Here is a 15,530-nt window from a genome sequence, read left to right on the forward strand (position 1 = left end):
CGGCGACCCAAGCGGGACCATGTGGAGCCCCAGCACCCTCGCAAACGCCAAAAGGGCCAAGCTAACATTTTTTTTTCTTGCGACCAGGTGGGTGGTGAACGAATCACAATTGTCGAGCGCAGGAGATGCACATGCAGGTCGCAGGCATATAAAAGTTCGCGGGCTGCCCTCCCGCCCCGCAAGGTTTCATTAATTCTTTCGCAACCAGAATTTACTTTTTTTGTCTGTTAAAACAGACAATCACCGTGGGCGACTTGAGGAGTTTTGCGCTCACGTTTGTATACGAAAAGCTCCTGTTTAGCGATTGGGGAAACTGATACTGTTTACCGTGTTATCGTCGAGGTCAACGCCGTCGTCGTTATTCCACCCCGGTTTTAGCCTTTACTGTTGTTTCGAGAAATCGACGACTGCCCGACAACATCATGAGCGCCTATCCCGCCCACGGCGACGCTCCTAGTAATGGCGACCATCTGGGTGCGCCCGCTCAGACTGTGGACAATAAGACGGGCACAGGCACGTATGTGCACTCTGGAAACGAGTTGCACAACGGCGAGCTTGGGAGCGTGATTTTGGAACAGGACGCGCAGACCAAGGGACGCTGGTTCCAGTTTATCAAGACGAAGCAGTTCTGGATTACCTTGTTGTTAGGCCAGGGTACGTTTAGACTTCGTCTTTCTTCGTTCGAAAGCGGGAAAGAATGCTGATATAGAAGTATAGTCCTCGCCATCTGTCAGACATCTACGAACACGCTTACCTCGCTCCTTAATATGCAAGGGACTTCGATTCCGGCTTTCCAGTCCTTGTTCGCTTATATTCTGTTGAACCTGGTTTATACGAGCTATACAATCTACAAGTATGGGTTCAAGAAGTGGCTTCGCCTAGTCATCTTTGACGGATGGCGCTTCTTCATTCTTGCCTTTTTCGATGTCCAAGGGAACTACTTCGTCGTGCTAGCATATCGCTACGTAAGTCCCTCTTTTTTTCATGGGAAAACCCAACCCGTGCTACGCGGCGCGAGATGGAGCTAACAGTAACTGTAGACGACGATTCTAAGCGCTCAGCTAATTGGCTTCTGGGCCATCGCCGTCGTGGTAATCATCTCCTTCCTGCTCCTCAAAGTGCGGTACCACTGGACGCAAATCTTCGGCATCCTGCTCTGCATCGGCGGCGTAGGCATCATCTTCGGCTCGGACCACATCACGGGCAAATCCGCGTCCAGCGCCACCGACGCCGTAAAAGGCGACTTATTCGCTCTCCTCGCTGCGACATGCTATGGCCTCACCAACGTGGCCGAGGAGTGGCTTGTGTCAGAACGCCCCTTGTACGAAGTCGTAGGCCAACTGTCTTTCTGGGGCATGTTCATCATGGGCACGCAAGCGGGCATCTTCGACCGCGCGGCTTTCCGCAGCGCAACCTGGAACGCGAAAGTTGGCGGGTATCTCACGGGCTACACGCTTATTCTCGCCCTCTTCTACTCGCTTGCGCCTGTCCTGTTCCGCATGTCTAGCGCTGCTTTCTTCAACATCTCGCTCATGACGGGAAGCTTCTGGGGTGTTGCGATTGGTGTCAAGGTCCTCCATTTGAGTATTCATTGGATGTACCCGATTGCTTTTGTGCTCATCCTTGTTGGCCAGATCATTTATTTCATGCGCCATAGTCGGGTTGGTGAGGCGCTGAAGCCGTGGCTGGGTGCACGGCAGGAACGTGGACACGCTGGGCTTGGCACGGCGAAGAGGAGGGTGTTGAAGCCTGAGGTCATTGTATAAACGCATTGACTTGTTACTAGTACTGAGTAGTGGCGGTGAAGCTGGAATATTGCTTCGCTCCGCTGCTGGCCAATGGCGTAGGCGGTTATGGGATTTTGGGGGCTGCAACTTGTTGGCGGCTCAGTGCGCCGGACGGGGGATAACATACAGGCCCAATACATTAATACTTCATATTTCGGCGCGACAAAACAAATCGTATATGCGACGTTCGAAGCTATATATTGCCTATCGCTTGCCATTCTTGTAGTTAAAGAGCGTGATTAATATGTCCATTCCTCCCTCCCTCCACCAACGACCACAGTATCCAGAGTTGAAGTGTTCCGAGAGATGCCCTGAGCTAAAACGAGTTCATCGTTCTGTGTCTCTCCCTTCCCGCTTCATCTCCACTCCCCCTAGTAATAGTTGCACCGGGGACTGTACGCCGGGGGAGCAACCCCGTTCGGCTCAGCAATAAAGATGACATCGGCGTAATTGCTTCGGTGGCTGTTTTCGTATCCCCTCTCGTCAGCAAAAGTACACCTTCCATCCGACCCCTCCAACAAAATTATGCAAAAAAAGGTTCGTAACTTACATCCATCCCGTCTCGAACTCGCAAAAGTCCTGGATTTGGCGCACGTAATACTGCGTAAACGTGTTAGTTGAGTCGCCTCCTGCATGTAAAGCGTTCATTCCTGAGAGGAGGAGTGGGGGCAAGGATACATACCGCATGTGTAGAGTACAGAACCGTATTCCCATAACAGCTGTCCTGGTTACGAACCGTGAGCTTGGCTTTCTTGTTGCCGACACTCCAGTTTACAGTGCTGAGAGGAGGATAACTATTCGCAACAAGGAACTCATCAGCTTGCATCCTTCTCGGAAGTGGCCAAAAGCTATTGAGCAGCGAAAAATGAAGAAACGTACTAGTAATTCCCCGAAGCTTCATTCTGGAACCCCTGATACAACTGCTGCAGATTCGCCTTGTAAGCAGCCAGTGTAATGCCGAGTCCATATGTAAATTGCCAGCACTGATCGGGCCTTTGGCTACGCTTGTCCAGAGCAGTTGCACTAGTGATGTTTGTGCCGAAATCAGACGTCTCGTCGATGCCTTCGTTGAAGGTCATCTCCCAGTGTAGCTCGCCGATAGTGCCAGACTGGACGCCATCTCGTGTCGTCTTGCTGGGCACGAGATAGGTTGGGGGAGGAAGTGCATCGCTGCTCTGTTCGGTCGGAAACGCAGAGATGGTTTGACTTGCTACGAAGAGCAGAAGTATAGAGAGAAGAGAGCGGGCCATTTTTGAAATTGGAAATCTGATCAAGGGACTAGTTCTCTTGGAAGAATGTTTGCTTTGTCTGTGTGGACTTGGAAACTTCAGCTTCATACCTCTTTTATATTGTAGAATCGCAGCTAGTAGAACATGTATAGTAAACAGACGGAAAAGGGAAACTTCCTCTCTCGCTCAACATCATCAGCACTTTGCGATGCAAACGCCTTGTCCAGGAAGTTTCCCCAGGGGCATCATATCGCACTTGCATGGGTAGGTGCTTCCGTCATCAAGTGCTGATGACCCGGACAAAAGAGTGCTTCGAAAGATCCAGTAGGCATCGTGCAGTTATTGTCACAAGTTCCTCTACTTCTGAAAAGGAATACGCTTGCTAGGAACGTGGTCGCGGAGTGTCAGCTTACGGCTCAGTTTGGCTAGTCTCGGGCTTGTTAGCAAAATTCATAAGCCACATCTAAATGGTGGCTACCTGATCACTCCACATGCACTAATCTAGGCTGGATGAATGGTACGCGTTGGAGTAGGCCGGAACCTCATCCACACATGTGGTTGATTGCAGCGCGGGGCTTCCCGTCGAGCTGAAATTGTTCTTCATAATATATCTGATCACATAACGGGTGCTCTACCCTAATCTCAACTCCATGCGTAAAAGGCCAAATCCCATGGTATCATATCCGTCTTTCCGTATAACACCCAGATTTCGCCGAGATGAAGTGTGCAGTCATGGGTAGGGAAGAACGCTGGAACGCCAGTTGAAAACATTACATGGAACGGGATGAGCGATAGTATGCTACGACGACGACGAAGCGGAATCCTCGGTAGTGGGAGACAGAGCTACCGCGCCATTAGCCCGTAGGGATCTTACGGCGGTCTCTACCTCGCCACTCGCCATCTGTTGCCATTTCTCTCTTGTACCTTGATCTGCTAGCGCATCTGCGCCAGCATCACCAACCTTCTCATACAGTAGGCGTGAGACGTCGCGATTGATATCGGTATATTCTTCTTTCGTAACTTCTTTCTTCAGGTATAACGGCTTGAGAACAGCGGTGACCATACGTTGCAGTTCGGCCTTGGTCGAGTATGAAAGTGCGGGACTGGACGGTGACGAGTCCTTGGAGCGAGGCGGGCTACTGAGACCAGCCGAGCGATGCGCGAGTCTGCGACGACCGACTCGGTCATCATCAGCCGGCGAGTAAGGTGAATACGTGGGTGAAAGTTGCTCGTCTTTTAGAGCAGGCGACGTTAAACGACCAAGGTTGAGTGGCGGTGGAGTGGTCATGCCAAGAGGCTTTTGGTAAACAGGCGATAGCCCAGGCGACGAATTCTGAGGAGAGCATGCGCGCTCGACGATGATCCGTCTGGGCTGTGGAGCCGCAATTTCCTTGTCCCGTTCTGCAAAACGATCGACCTCAACTTCTTGAAGGAGGGATTGGAGGAAGCCAGGTGCAGTAGATGAGTCGCCAGTTGGCGCCGCTGGTGGCGATGTAGCTAATGCGACTGGGGTGTTGTTGTGACTGAGAGTGTTGCGACGAGCTCCGGCTGAGGATGATTCACCATTGTCTATATGTAGGCGCGTCCGAGGACGCTTCAGCTTGCGCTCCGGCTGCGGTTCGTGGGGCTCGGATTCGACTGGTGACGAATCGACCGACTTCCGCTTGCGTCCTCGACGACTACTAGTAGTACTAGGTGCGTTGGTCGCAGGTTGTGCATCTATCTGTGCAAGTTGCTCCCTGGCCTTCTCGAATTGGTTCCAAGCACGGAGCTCTTCCTGCGACTCGGGGTCTTTGGGCGTCCTTGGAGGTTCGCGGTGCAGTGTACGATTGGCCGGCCGTGAAGATCGGTTGGAGCCGCGGCGTCGAGCGTGCACGTTGTCGGCGGCAGCGCGAAAGCGAGTGCCCGCTCCCACCTGCTGCGCGAGCGCAAAACGTCGCTCCCATATATGATTCTCACGTCTTAGAACGTCAGACGGATTCTCAGATTGCTCGTCATCCTCGAAGGGAAACTCGATGTCGAACTGGAGACGGTCCCAGACACTCTGCCACACACCAACCCACTCGTCTGGCGCCCGGTTGTGGCGAGGCACTCGGCTTCGTCCGTTCACCCAGGCAGCAGGGCCTCGAGCGGCCGGTCGTCGACGGGAAGCTGCTTCCAGTAGGCCAGGGTTCTCGACGCAGCCATGGCAGTACCAGGGACCACGCGATGGCATGCGGTCAAGGCCAGCACAGAAGACGTGACAGAGTTGCTCACAGCTGTGGCAATACATGAGCTGTGACGCATCGCCAAACTCGTCGCAGACCATGCATGCGTCATAGCTTCCATCGTCTTCTTCAAGTGTGTAGTCGTCCTCGATGATCATCGACGGGTCGATCTCGGCGACTTGTTGTTTGTCTTGCACGGTATATTCGGATAGCTTCGGGCCTAGACGGTGGTTAGCGACTGTCCTCCGGCGAGTTCACCACTTGGTATGACACCATAGTGGCGTTGGACTATGCAGAGGTTAAGCTGAGCTCGACTGACCATTTAGCCAGTAGCTGGGCCATTACCAGGCAACAACAGCAACATCGCAACTGCAGCACTCGACGACATCCTGGATTGACATACCTCCAACACGCGCGCTAAGCTCGACCATATTAAAACTGGCTCGACATATCGGACAACTATTTGCCCTTTCAACCCAAGGCTTGAGGCAGTCGTTGTGTAAATCGTGGCCACAGGGTAGCAGATGGGCGACCAGTTCGTCATCCTTGGGGCCCTCGGAAGCTATCTCTTTGCTTTTGTCGTGTAGTTGGCAGTCGACATCAGCCCCATCCTCAAGCGAAATGGTCGCAAGCGATGATTCGGTGACAGCAGGACCTTCGTCGTGGGGGGCGAGGTCGCCGAGGCAGACTATACAAGTCTCGGCCATTGGAGTGGTGTGTTGAGAAGAAGGGACGAAGGTACGGGTCGGCGCGATTCATAGGTTGAAGTGATGGTCATGGCGAAAGAGGGTCCGGGAGGGGTTTAAGTAGCTAAGCTAACCCGGCCGCTAGCGGCTTGGCTGGCGGATCATTCACGACCCTGTAGCCACACCGCGTAGGCAGAAGCTACTGTACACCCTGGGAAGTTTGTGATGAATATAGGAAAGGGAGACAGGCCATGTGGATACCGTTACTTTGGCGGATTGAGATAGTCCGGATACGGAGTGGTTCGTGACGCTACTACCTTCAGCACATCGTATATCTCCAGGCTTACCTCACCACGTGTCAAGGGCTCCCTGAGCGGACGGCCCGTATGACTTGCCAGATCACCAAGTTGGTTGCTCGGAATGCAAACAGTGTTTCAGCTTTCCCTAGTGGCCCGCTCCCGGGCAGCTTTCGGTTTGTACTGCTATTCCGGTACCGATGTCTCAAGTCTCGAGGCGTACACCCCTCATACGGCAAAGATTCTTCGAAAGATTAAAGATAGATGGTCGTGCATATAGCAAGCGAGGTGGACCAGACCATGAGACTCATACCTTTGCGGTCTTCTCATGTGCGTGTGACAAACAGGTACCTAGATCTTGCTGTCCTATGGCCAGAGCCACACATGACCGATTGAACCGCACTCTAGTCTCTCCGTCTCTCGGAGCGCATTATCTCAAGAGGAAACTCGAGTCAGATATAGGAGACAACGAGCGAGGCCGATCCAGCGGTGCGAAACCGAGCCAGGCGGTGGCATGTTGATTCACTGTGGCTCTTCTCATGCATTCGCAGCGCGACTCGACAGCTTAGGTTGCCCAGGAAACCAGAAACGGAAGTGTATGGTTCTTGTATTTCTACGTCTAAAGTCTCGCGGCGTTGTAAGCGCTGGACGAGGCTACCGCTCGAGGCGGGCGGTTCGCGCTCGCACGCGTGTGCGAATCACCGCATGGGCATGTCTGTGGATGCGAGACAATCCATTCTGTGTGATTGAGAAGTTGGTCTTCGAGGGGTCGCCAACGCTGTTCGGGATGCAGACGTTGTTGAAGCTGACCAGCCAAAAGCAAAGTCTCGCTCTTTCCTACAGATTCTCTCGCTCTTTATATCTACACTAGATGACGTCGTCAGCGGCCCGGCGAGCGAGTTTTCCCTACGCGATCGAGCAGCGTTGTTCTGACCAGGTAGATGCGTGTGGTGGCGGTGAGAAAATCTGTTGTTGCAGAGTGGCATCCTGAAGATTAGCCAGGTGGGTGAGGGCTGCCGAATGCCGCCAAGAGCCGCCCATCTAGCCCTATTTGCCGTAGCTTAATTTGACCAGTCTGACCTCAAATTCCTCTTTTCAGTATGCTGGGGCTTTGATTCAATTGTCTCCCTTATAAATCACTTGGGGATCATGTTTTGACAACAGGTGAAAATTGGACACGAAGTATGGCGTGGCAACTGCAGGCACTCGTAGTGTCGCAATGCAACAAGTTACACCGCCGCTGGTAGCTGCCTCGGTATGACCTCAATCCACCGAATGCAGGCCTTTGCCCGACTCGTGAATCTCGAGTTTTCATCCGTCCCATGTCTTGCATCTCTTCTTAAAGCTTCCTCCAGCTGCACATTAATTCTTTCCATCAAAGAAGGTCGACAAAATGGTTCAAGACCCACGACAGTATGAGCTCATCCTACTCGGTGCGACTGGATACACTGGGAAGCTGGTCGCAGAATGGATCAGCACCCACCTACCAGAGGATCTGAAGTGGGCAATTGCTGGAAGAAATGCGAAGAAATTGCAGCATGTTGTTAACGAGCTGACGAAGCTGAGCCCGGATCGCAAGCAGCCTGGTAATCATGGCAATCCTGCGCTCTAAACATGTGACAGGGCAGATGATCTGAGCAAAGCTAACGATTGCCACAGATGTCGAGACATGCGAGCTTGAGAAAGACCAACTTGATAAACTGGTCAAGAAGGCGAAACTCGTGATCACGACCGTAGGTCCCTTCATGTACTACGGCGAAGCTGTCCTTGCAGCCTGCGCCAATCACGGCACGCATTACCTGGACTGCACTGGGGAAGTCCCTTGGATCTACGACATGGTCGCCAAGTATGATGGCCTGGCGAAGAAAAACCACAGCATCATTATCCCAGAATGCGGCCTTGACTCTGTCCCCGCCGACATCATGGCGTACGTCTTGGCGAGAGAGGTTCGCAAGCGATATAACGAAGCATGCGAAAGAGCCATAATGACGCTATACGATTTCAAGAGTGGTATCAGTGGAGGAACGGCGCTGACTCTGCTGGAGCTGCTCAACAATTACCCTCTCAGCCATTTGGCGAAGTCAATGCATCCGTACTCTCTGTCTCCTGTCAAGGCAGACAACGTCGTGGGCTCACCGAAAGGAAGTCTTTTGTACCGCCCTTTCGGTCTCATCTCCGTTCCTGAGCTTGGTGGAGTTCAAACAACAGGCCTAATGGCAGGTGTCGATACATGCATTGCGCATCGCTCATGGGGTCTTTACCAGTCCTCTGGCAACCCTTATGGACCCAAGTTCCGCTTCAACGAGTACATGCGATCGAGTAACATCCTTACAGGGTTTGCTTTCAAGCTCGTACTCGGTCTCGCCGGTCTTTTCCTCGCTATACCGCCCACCCGCTGGCTCCTCGCGCCACTCATCAAGAAGTTCGTCATTCCCAGCCCGGGTGAAGGCCCGACGCGAGAGAGCATGAAGAATGACTTCATGTCTTATCGTGGTCTTGGTATCGCAGAGGATGGAAAGAAGGTGACGGCAAAGCTGGACATTGCGCACGGCGGGTATGCGGCGACTGCGATCACTTTGAGTGCGGCTGCGCAAGTGATTCTTCGGGGACGACTAGAAAATACGGAAGCGGGAAGGTTGGGAGGTGGTATCTTGACGCCGGCAACACTAGGAGATCAGTATGTCGAGACGCTGAATGACTTTGGTATAAAGATCAGTGTCGATTAGTAGGTGTACAGGTTCACGGGTTCTTGTCTACTTAGTGGAAACCTATAGTACAAGGATACACTGTTTATATGAGCCGCTTAATCACAAGTCCGGGGCATGCTTGGCGGGCGCCTTCAGCTACACCGTTATCTCTAGCAACGTGCCTCAATACTCATCGATATGTTTCCAACAATCCACGAAACGTCCGAGGCGCAAGGAGAACTCGACAGTATTGAAACACAAACTTCATCCGAGGAACTATATCAAGCACCAATTAAAAATATAGCGATGGCAAATACGGCAAGATCATTCCAGGAGAATACCTCGTTACCTTGCGCCTTGGTTATTCATGACTGACCATTTCTTGGCTATTGGTACCAACATAGATAACTATGTGAAAACCCTCCCAAAAATGCAAGTCCAGATCGCGTGTTTTACTTTTGTACGGGTGTGAATGACAAGCTTCTCACGCGAGTGCGAGCGGATAATTGTGGTGAACATATAGAGTGCAACTACCAAAACCGTATAAGATTAGAGTAACTGTTCGGGCGATAACAACAGTTTTTTTAACTTACAGTATTTGAACTCCTTCAACTTCTGAATGTCCTAGGCATCTCTGACGTCCAATGGTGAGTACAACTCGCAATGCGAAGCTGGTAGGGTTTCTGTTCTGGCAATCACGATACAATAGAGACATGGACGCATATCCACCTTGTGCTACGGCGTTTTCGAAGTCTGCGAGAGAGAAGGCAGGACATGGCTGCTGGCTTGAGTATGCATTGTGAGAAGAGATCAGAGCGGTAAAAAGCTGCAGACCAGGCTTGTCAAGAGCTCTTTAAGCAACTACAAGAAGTGTTGGGAGAAAAGCATCCAGACATGCTGGCGAGCATGGACAATCAGGTCTGTTTTCACGTGGACAGATTTAAGCTAAGTGGGGGGATTATTATGATTAACTCTGAACGAATTTGTTGCTGCCTAATGATTGTAATCTTGGTTCAGTTATTCCTAACTAGGTCCTGCTCTCTTTAAGTCACGTGAACCTATTTTTTAATATCATTTACCTGCACACCTAAATCATTTCTCGAGTCTTTAGTTGTCAGAGTTGGAATTTTCATGATCATGAAGGGTTTACTTACCAACTCTCAGACCATCATGGGTGTCTTTGCCTGCTTGATCTGAGACAGCGACATATCGTCCAACAGCTTCGTCGAGCTGTTGAAGCGAAGTCAACGAATTCATAGATCCTTGGTTAGAGGATGGACGCCCGAAATTTGGTGGGCGTACACCCTCACTGAGACGGCGAGCCCAATCTTCTACGTGTTCCTCCATCTCAGGGATAGTATTGTCTCTATCTGTGCTCTTGTGAAGACCACCTTGTTGACCGCGCTTGACACTTTCATCACTCACGCGACGTAAGGATTGTTTAGCTCGAAGACTCTGACGTTTACTTGCTATTGCTGGCGGTGTAGGCAATGGTGTTGAGGGTGGAGAGGCTAAGACAGTCAGTTGGTTCGGCGAAAGAAAGTGGAACGACTTACTTGGCCTCTTCAAAGGCTCATCATCGGCCAAACTGCGGGGAAATCCACTTATCGGAAATCCATTTCGTAGCTCGGGCTTCATCGCATCATCTGTGAGATGAAGATCGATGCTGACTAGCGCGGATTCCGATGTTACTGGTATCGTGATAGTATCCATACGAAAGTCGAGAACTTCAATCATATCTTCCAATATATCGTGACCAAGCTGGATATCCTGAGCATTTTCGTCATGCGTCACCTCATGCACACGGAAGAAAGGCTGGAAGTTACGTCTTTTGAACTTGGTCTTGATATTGGCGCCAAGATGCCGCAAGTTCTCGGACTCTGTCGCAAATCTGCATTTAATCGTACCTGGTGAAGGTTAGACATCCATCCTTTTTTGGAAAATTCTGCACAAACCTTCTATGGCCATAGATCCGAGATATTCTTTGGCTGTCCCAGTTTTGTCAAAGTAGAACGAGCTCGAGATGAGACGGTGCGCAACCTTCTCGACTAAGACTTGCATCTCCGTTGTGTTGAGTTCATTCTTGACTTGAGTTTGCAGCGTCCCGGACGATTTAACATCGTCCATCTTCGGTACCGAGATCGCCAACTTGGGATTCAAGCGGACATAACGTTGAGCTGCGATGGGGGACGATGTACTCATGACGTCGTTAAGGAAGGTGTTCCATGTCAGCTCTGCATCAAGGAAGTTCTTGACGTGCCTCTTGAAGATTGTGTACCATGCTCTAGGCTCACTGTAAGGCTTGTGCGTTGCGTTATTCTTTTTGTCTTCAGGGCGTGGCTCATTGAAAGCGGTCCCAATGGACAGCAAAATATCGGGATGACGTCCTTCTGCAGTGGGCCAGAGCAACATGCTCTCGTAGTTCGCTATACGAACTGGATTGTTATAGTGTATAGCTCCGTCTAAGAACGCCTCTTTTGTTCGTGAGTTGACAAAGGGTTTAAAATATGTCGGTGCAGCGGATGTTGCTCGTGCGCTTGATTAAGGTCAGATGTCGTGTTTGGGTTCACGAGATTTCAATTCTACTTACGCCTCGCGAATCCTAAGACCATATGCGGGATCATCGTGCTGGACGAGCCTGTATCTAACTTCTCACTGTCAATGTATCTGCCATAGGTAGCCTGTTCTTCTTACCTTCTGAATCGCTTTTCCGATTGTAATTTGCGAAGATCACAGCTTTCTCGCCCGTTTCTGTTGCAGCAGTGACTGCAACTTTTCGTAAACAACCATGGGCACTGTCCGACGGCACACCAGCAAACATGGTTTCTTCCCCAAAGGTCTCCGCTAGGCAAGCATCTAGAGGCTTTGTTTCATACTTACTTTTTCCCAATCTACGGGGAAATCGTTGGGTGAATGCACTGAGCATAAGCGTTTTGAAAGACTTGATACAATGCGCGATGGGCCAGCCTTTGATACCAAGAGCAAGCGCTACGATACCTCCAGTGCTAATGCAAGTATCATTAACTTGTTCTCACTTCTCCCTTGAAGAAATTTGAGAGAGAGTAAATGCTTACCTTGTGCCGATAATAAGGTCAAAGAAGTCTTGTATGGGTATTTGGTTCCCAAGCTCTTGCTGAATCCTCGACAAAACTTCCAGAATCACGACACCCCTCACCCCTCCCCTACGTAGGTAAGTACAGATTTATTTTGCGTTATAGACCATGACTTACCCATCGAGTGACAATATCCTCACGCCGGCAAGAGGCGGTTTGAAGAACACTGGCCAATGAACGGGAAAGACAGTGTCAGCTTGGTGGAGCGGACATGAGGCCATAGCATATGAATAGGACAGATTTGCATCCGGCTTCCCATAGCTCTTGATGCATGGCGTGCACAAGACGTGTCCACAAGGAAGAGGGTGTTCTGCAAGCTCTCGAAGGCAAGAAAAGCAGGTTTGATGACTGACAAACCTCTGCGCGCCGCCCAAACGTTGATAGAACATGTCGATGTTGGCACGATGAAGCTTGGTAACTATTTCCAGCTCATCTGTTGATGGTGGTTGCATCAATTGTGTATTGAGCTCCGTTTGCATCTTGGCGAGGTGTTGGTTTAGGAACTGAAGCCATGGCTCACCAAAATCCTCAAATGTGAAGTCAGACATGTAGGAACCTTCGCGCATGATCCTTCCCCTTGCATTCTGGTGACCTTTACTATGACTTCCTTCGACGTTGACGCAACGATCCCCGTACCTGCCCTGGTATGTGCATGGCCAGTAGCCTGCACAGAAGTTTTCCAGAGCTTTATAGCAGTGGACAAGGTAGTGGTTCTCAAAAATCTGTTGTGGGGGACCTAAAGAACAATAAACGTCAGCGATCTTATAACCTTGCCCCGGTTTTTGTACTCATAGACAGAACTTGAGAATATTTTACAGCATACCTCTGAGATTTTGTCGAACGCAATCTAGCAAGATACATGAGGCTACCATGAAGCTTAGCTCCTCAAATATCGTCCAAGGACTACTGAACCAGGGCATCATGGCTACTGCAAGCTTGAGTATATTCCCGCCAAGGTCTAATGGAATTGGATTGATTTGAAAGGAAACATCCATAAAGTTGAACGGTGTGTCCAAGTCGTTTGAAAAGTGATCAAAGGCAGACTGAAGATAGATGTTGAGATTTTCAGAGGTTGAAAGCATTCTTGACCTCCTTTTCGCGTTGAAGGATTCCTTGCATCGTCTAGATAGCGTGTCGTGGAGGGTCTGAACCTGAGTGTTGATCATCATGTAACGGCCATCTCCTGGAATTCGCACAACTGTGATGGATGAATAGTAACACTCTAATAGATCCTGCATAGTCGCAATAGTCTTGCCTCGTGCGACCCAAAAGGTCTTCAGCTCTTTGTAATTGGGATCTCGATCAACAGCCCCCGCCACGTCAGCCATTAAAGACCTTGTTGCGTGCTCTGGATCCCATGCCTGTTCGTCAATCCGTGTGTCCGTGACGTTGAGTGCAATGACCACATGAGGCAATGTGGGCTGGTTGAGCGATTTTTCTATTGATGACCTCGCCCAGTTGAGCATCGTGGACAGTACCGTCGACTCGAAAGTTCTGTTGTGCTAATCAGCCAACATTCAAGACATTTCTTAATAGAAATCGGAGCAAATAGAGTAAAGAAAGCGCTCTTTGTGAGATCCGTTCGGTGTCAACAAAAGAGTCCTTGTTTGGCCAGCAAGGACCTAACCTAATCCTTAACGATTGCCACGAGGACATTGATACCCGTCATATAGTGAAAATTAGTAGTAAGGTTATTAAGACGACATACTTTGGATTGCGAAGCACAAAGACGATAACGTCTGAGAACGTGTATAGTAACCGTGGGTAGAGCTCAGTTACTGCGTATTGACGTTTCTTCTTCTCTGGACAAGTTGCCCATTTGAGTTCTCGACGGCTCGAGTTTATCCCTCTAGATATGAATGTCTTTGGCTTCGAATCTTTGTCCTTTAGCTTTGAATCTTTATCCTTTGCCTTCTTTTCCGTAACCGTTGATGAGCTTTCTCGGTACTGTGCACTGATGGGGATGTTTTCACCCCCCTCTAGGCCCTCACAATCGGCTAGGAGTATGGGGTACTCAGATGAGTACGTGCTTGGATCACTATATAGATGCACATCTCCAGATGTTGGCACATTGCCATGTGCAAGTGAACCTACAACAGGTGAGGGAAACTTCCAACCACGCGCCCTTTGTATGGTTTCCTGCTGTTCGATGAGCATCCGGATGAGGGTGCTCTTTCCGGCACCAGTTTGACCAATAAAGGATACAAGCTGGGGATATCTTGACTGGTAGTCACCAGTGTAGCTTTCCGCCATGATAGCTGTATAGCGGCCATAATCTTGTAATATCGCTTTGTTGTCCTTGTCTCTTGCTAAACCGAACCAGGTTGTGTCCTCGTCTTCTCTATGCAATGCTTCTTGTGTAAGATGTTCTTTTGGTGGCGTTAGGATGTCCCTAAACCTTCGCACAATGGATGGATTAGCCTTCTCGTGTGGCAATCCATCCGGAGCAGTTCTTCCACGCTTGTGTGGACCCTGCTTACCCCAACAGGGGTCGCAGAAATTCATTCCGCAATATGAACAGTTCCAGATTGGTGATGTATGTTCCTCGCATGATTCACAGGTCTTTGGTGATTGATCTTCGAGCTCGGTTTCCGGCCTCCCGTGCGGGAAAGAGTGAATCGCCTTCATGAGGGATTTAGGAGGATCTCGTGAGGTTACACGGTTCATTGTCTCTTTCGAACTTCTGCTGACCGGTATATCAGGCGCTAAAGAGGCTGCAAGAGTTGAAGCTTTTGCGTCTAGTGACTTTCTTGTGGTGTAGCTGGACATTGAGATGAGAATTGGGGTGAGGTAGGGCAAAATTGGACCCAAGTGTATATAGGGTGAACTTCAATAATACGCTTGTGAATTTGAGGAAGTAAAGATCACCGAGAAAAGGACTCGCAGGAACCAGGCTGAACTTTATATCATCACCTGGCAGCATTCAGCCGAGTTAAAGCTGAAAAGGTTAGGCCTGTATAATAGTAAGTATAAGCATTGTGATTGGTTGGAACGGAGTAATCTATTGCCTGCAGTAGATATGAGGATGTCCAATCGATTTTGTAAATTTACGCCATCTCAGACTTGGCCCTCGTATGATGGTGTGAAGGACAAGGCTGAATCTCAGATAGCACGGTCAACCCTTCTTCTATGCCATCTAAATCTCCAAGAAAGAGTGACAAGTGAAGCGATCTTCGTGTCAATGCATTTGATTTTATAAATGATGTTACTGTCCTGCGAGACTCTTTACACCAGAAGGCAAAAGTAGACTAGTGACTGAAGAAGTTCAATGGGCCGAGTGAATTTCGTACGCGGCTACGAGTTGCAAGGGATAGGCCGTATTCATGTCGGATTTGATTGGTATTTGAGAGTAGCGTGACTGGCCGTGCTGCTGCCACGTACGGCTGATGAAATCGGTTGGAAATACCTCTAATTACGTTAGGAACCTTGGACTTGGCCTGATTCATTACCATAAATTAACAGATCATGATACTGTAAGTCACTGGATGCGTTCGTAAATACCAACGGAAGTGCTCTCCCCGTAAC

The 15,530-nt window shown here is 50.0% G+C and overlaps 5 protein-coding genes across 5 annotated transcripts; 2 read left to right on the top strand and 3 right to left on the bottom strand.

Annotated features, from left to right (window-relative positions):
* The first annotated feature begins 171 nt into the window (after window positions 1-171).
* On the top strand, window positions 172-2,235 carry K460DRAFT_363413 (DUF914-domain-containing protein). Its single transcript, XM_040932811.1, has 3 exons — window positions 172-654; window positions 718-965; window positions 1,041-2,235. Exons 1-3 carry the CDS (start codon window positions 423-425, stop codon window positions 1,764-1,766), a joined length of 1,206 nt encoding a protein of 401 aa, XP_040789883.1. The 5' UTR covers window positions 172-422; the 3' UTR covers window positions 1,767-2,235.
* Window positions 2,095-3,469, bottom strand: K460DRAFT_56812 (uncharacterized protein). Its single transcript, XM_040938527.1, has 4 exons — window positions 2,667-3,469; window positions 2,470-2,581; window positions 2,338-2,387; window positions 2,095-2,249 (listed from the first exon to the last, which is right to left on the bottom strand). Exons 1-4 carry the CDS (start codon window positions 3,122-3,124, stop codon window positions 2,159-2,161), a joined length of 711 nt encoding a protein of 236 aa, XP_040789884.1. The 5' UTR covers window positions 3,125-3,469; the 3' UTR covers window positions 2,095-2,158.
* A 51-nt stretch (window positions 3,470-3,520) lies between these two features.
* Window positions 3,521-6,004, bottom strand: K460DRAFT_363415 (uncharacterized protein). Its single transcript, XM_040932812.1, has 2 exons — window positions 5,627-6,004; window positions 3,521-5,443 (listed from the first exon to the last, which is right to left on the bottom strand). Exons 1-2 carry the CDS (start codon window positions 5,928-5,930, stop codon window positions 3,816-3,818), a joined length of 1,932 nt encoding a protein of 643 aa, XP_040789885.1. The 5' UTR covers window positions 5,931-6,004; the 3' UTR covers window positions 3,521-3,815.
* Window positions 6,005-7,344: 1,340 nt separating this feature from the next.
* K460DRAFT_306376 (uncharacterized protein) lies at window positions 7,345-9,165 on the top strand. Its single transcript, XM_040930033.1, has 2 exons — window positions 7,345-7,791; window positions 7,865-9,165. The coding sequence occupies exons 1-2, from the start codon at window positions 7,599-7,601 to the stop codon at window positions 8,929-8,931; spliced, it is 1,260 nt and encodes a 419-aa protein (XP_040789886.1). The 5' UTR covers window positions 7,345-7,598; the 3' UTR covers window positions 8,932-9,165.
* Window positions 9,166-10,038: 873 nt separating this feature from the next.
* On the bottom strand, window positions 10,039-14,774 carry K460DRAFT_278260 (uncharacterized protein; the record flags this gene model as incomplete). The annotated part of the gene is made up of 9 exons (XM_040928237.1): window positions 10,039-10,403; window positions 10,449-10,799; window positions 10,848-11,428; window positions 11,527-11,530; window positions 11,587-11,897; window positions 11,967-12,074; window positions 12,123-12,741; window positions 12,829-13,499; window positions 13,714-14,774. The coding sequence occupies 9 exons, from the start codon at window positions 14,772-14,774 to the stop codon at window positions 10,039-10,041; spliced, it is 4,071 nt and encodes a 1,356-aa protein (XP_040789887.1).
* Window positions 14,775-15,530: the final 756 nt, after the last annotated feature.

The sequence above is a fragment of the Cucurbitaria berberidis genome (genome assembly GCF_010015615.1).
Source record: "Cucurbitaria berberidis CBS 394.84 unplaced genomic scaffold K460scaffold_2, whole genome shotgun sequence".
Taxonomy (NCBI): domain Eukaryota; kingdom Fungi; phylum Ascomycota; class Dothideomycetes; order Pleosporales; family Cucurbitariaceae; genus Cucurbitaria; species Cucurbitaria berberidis.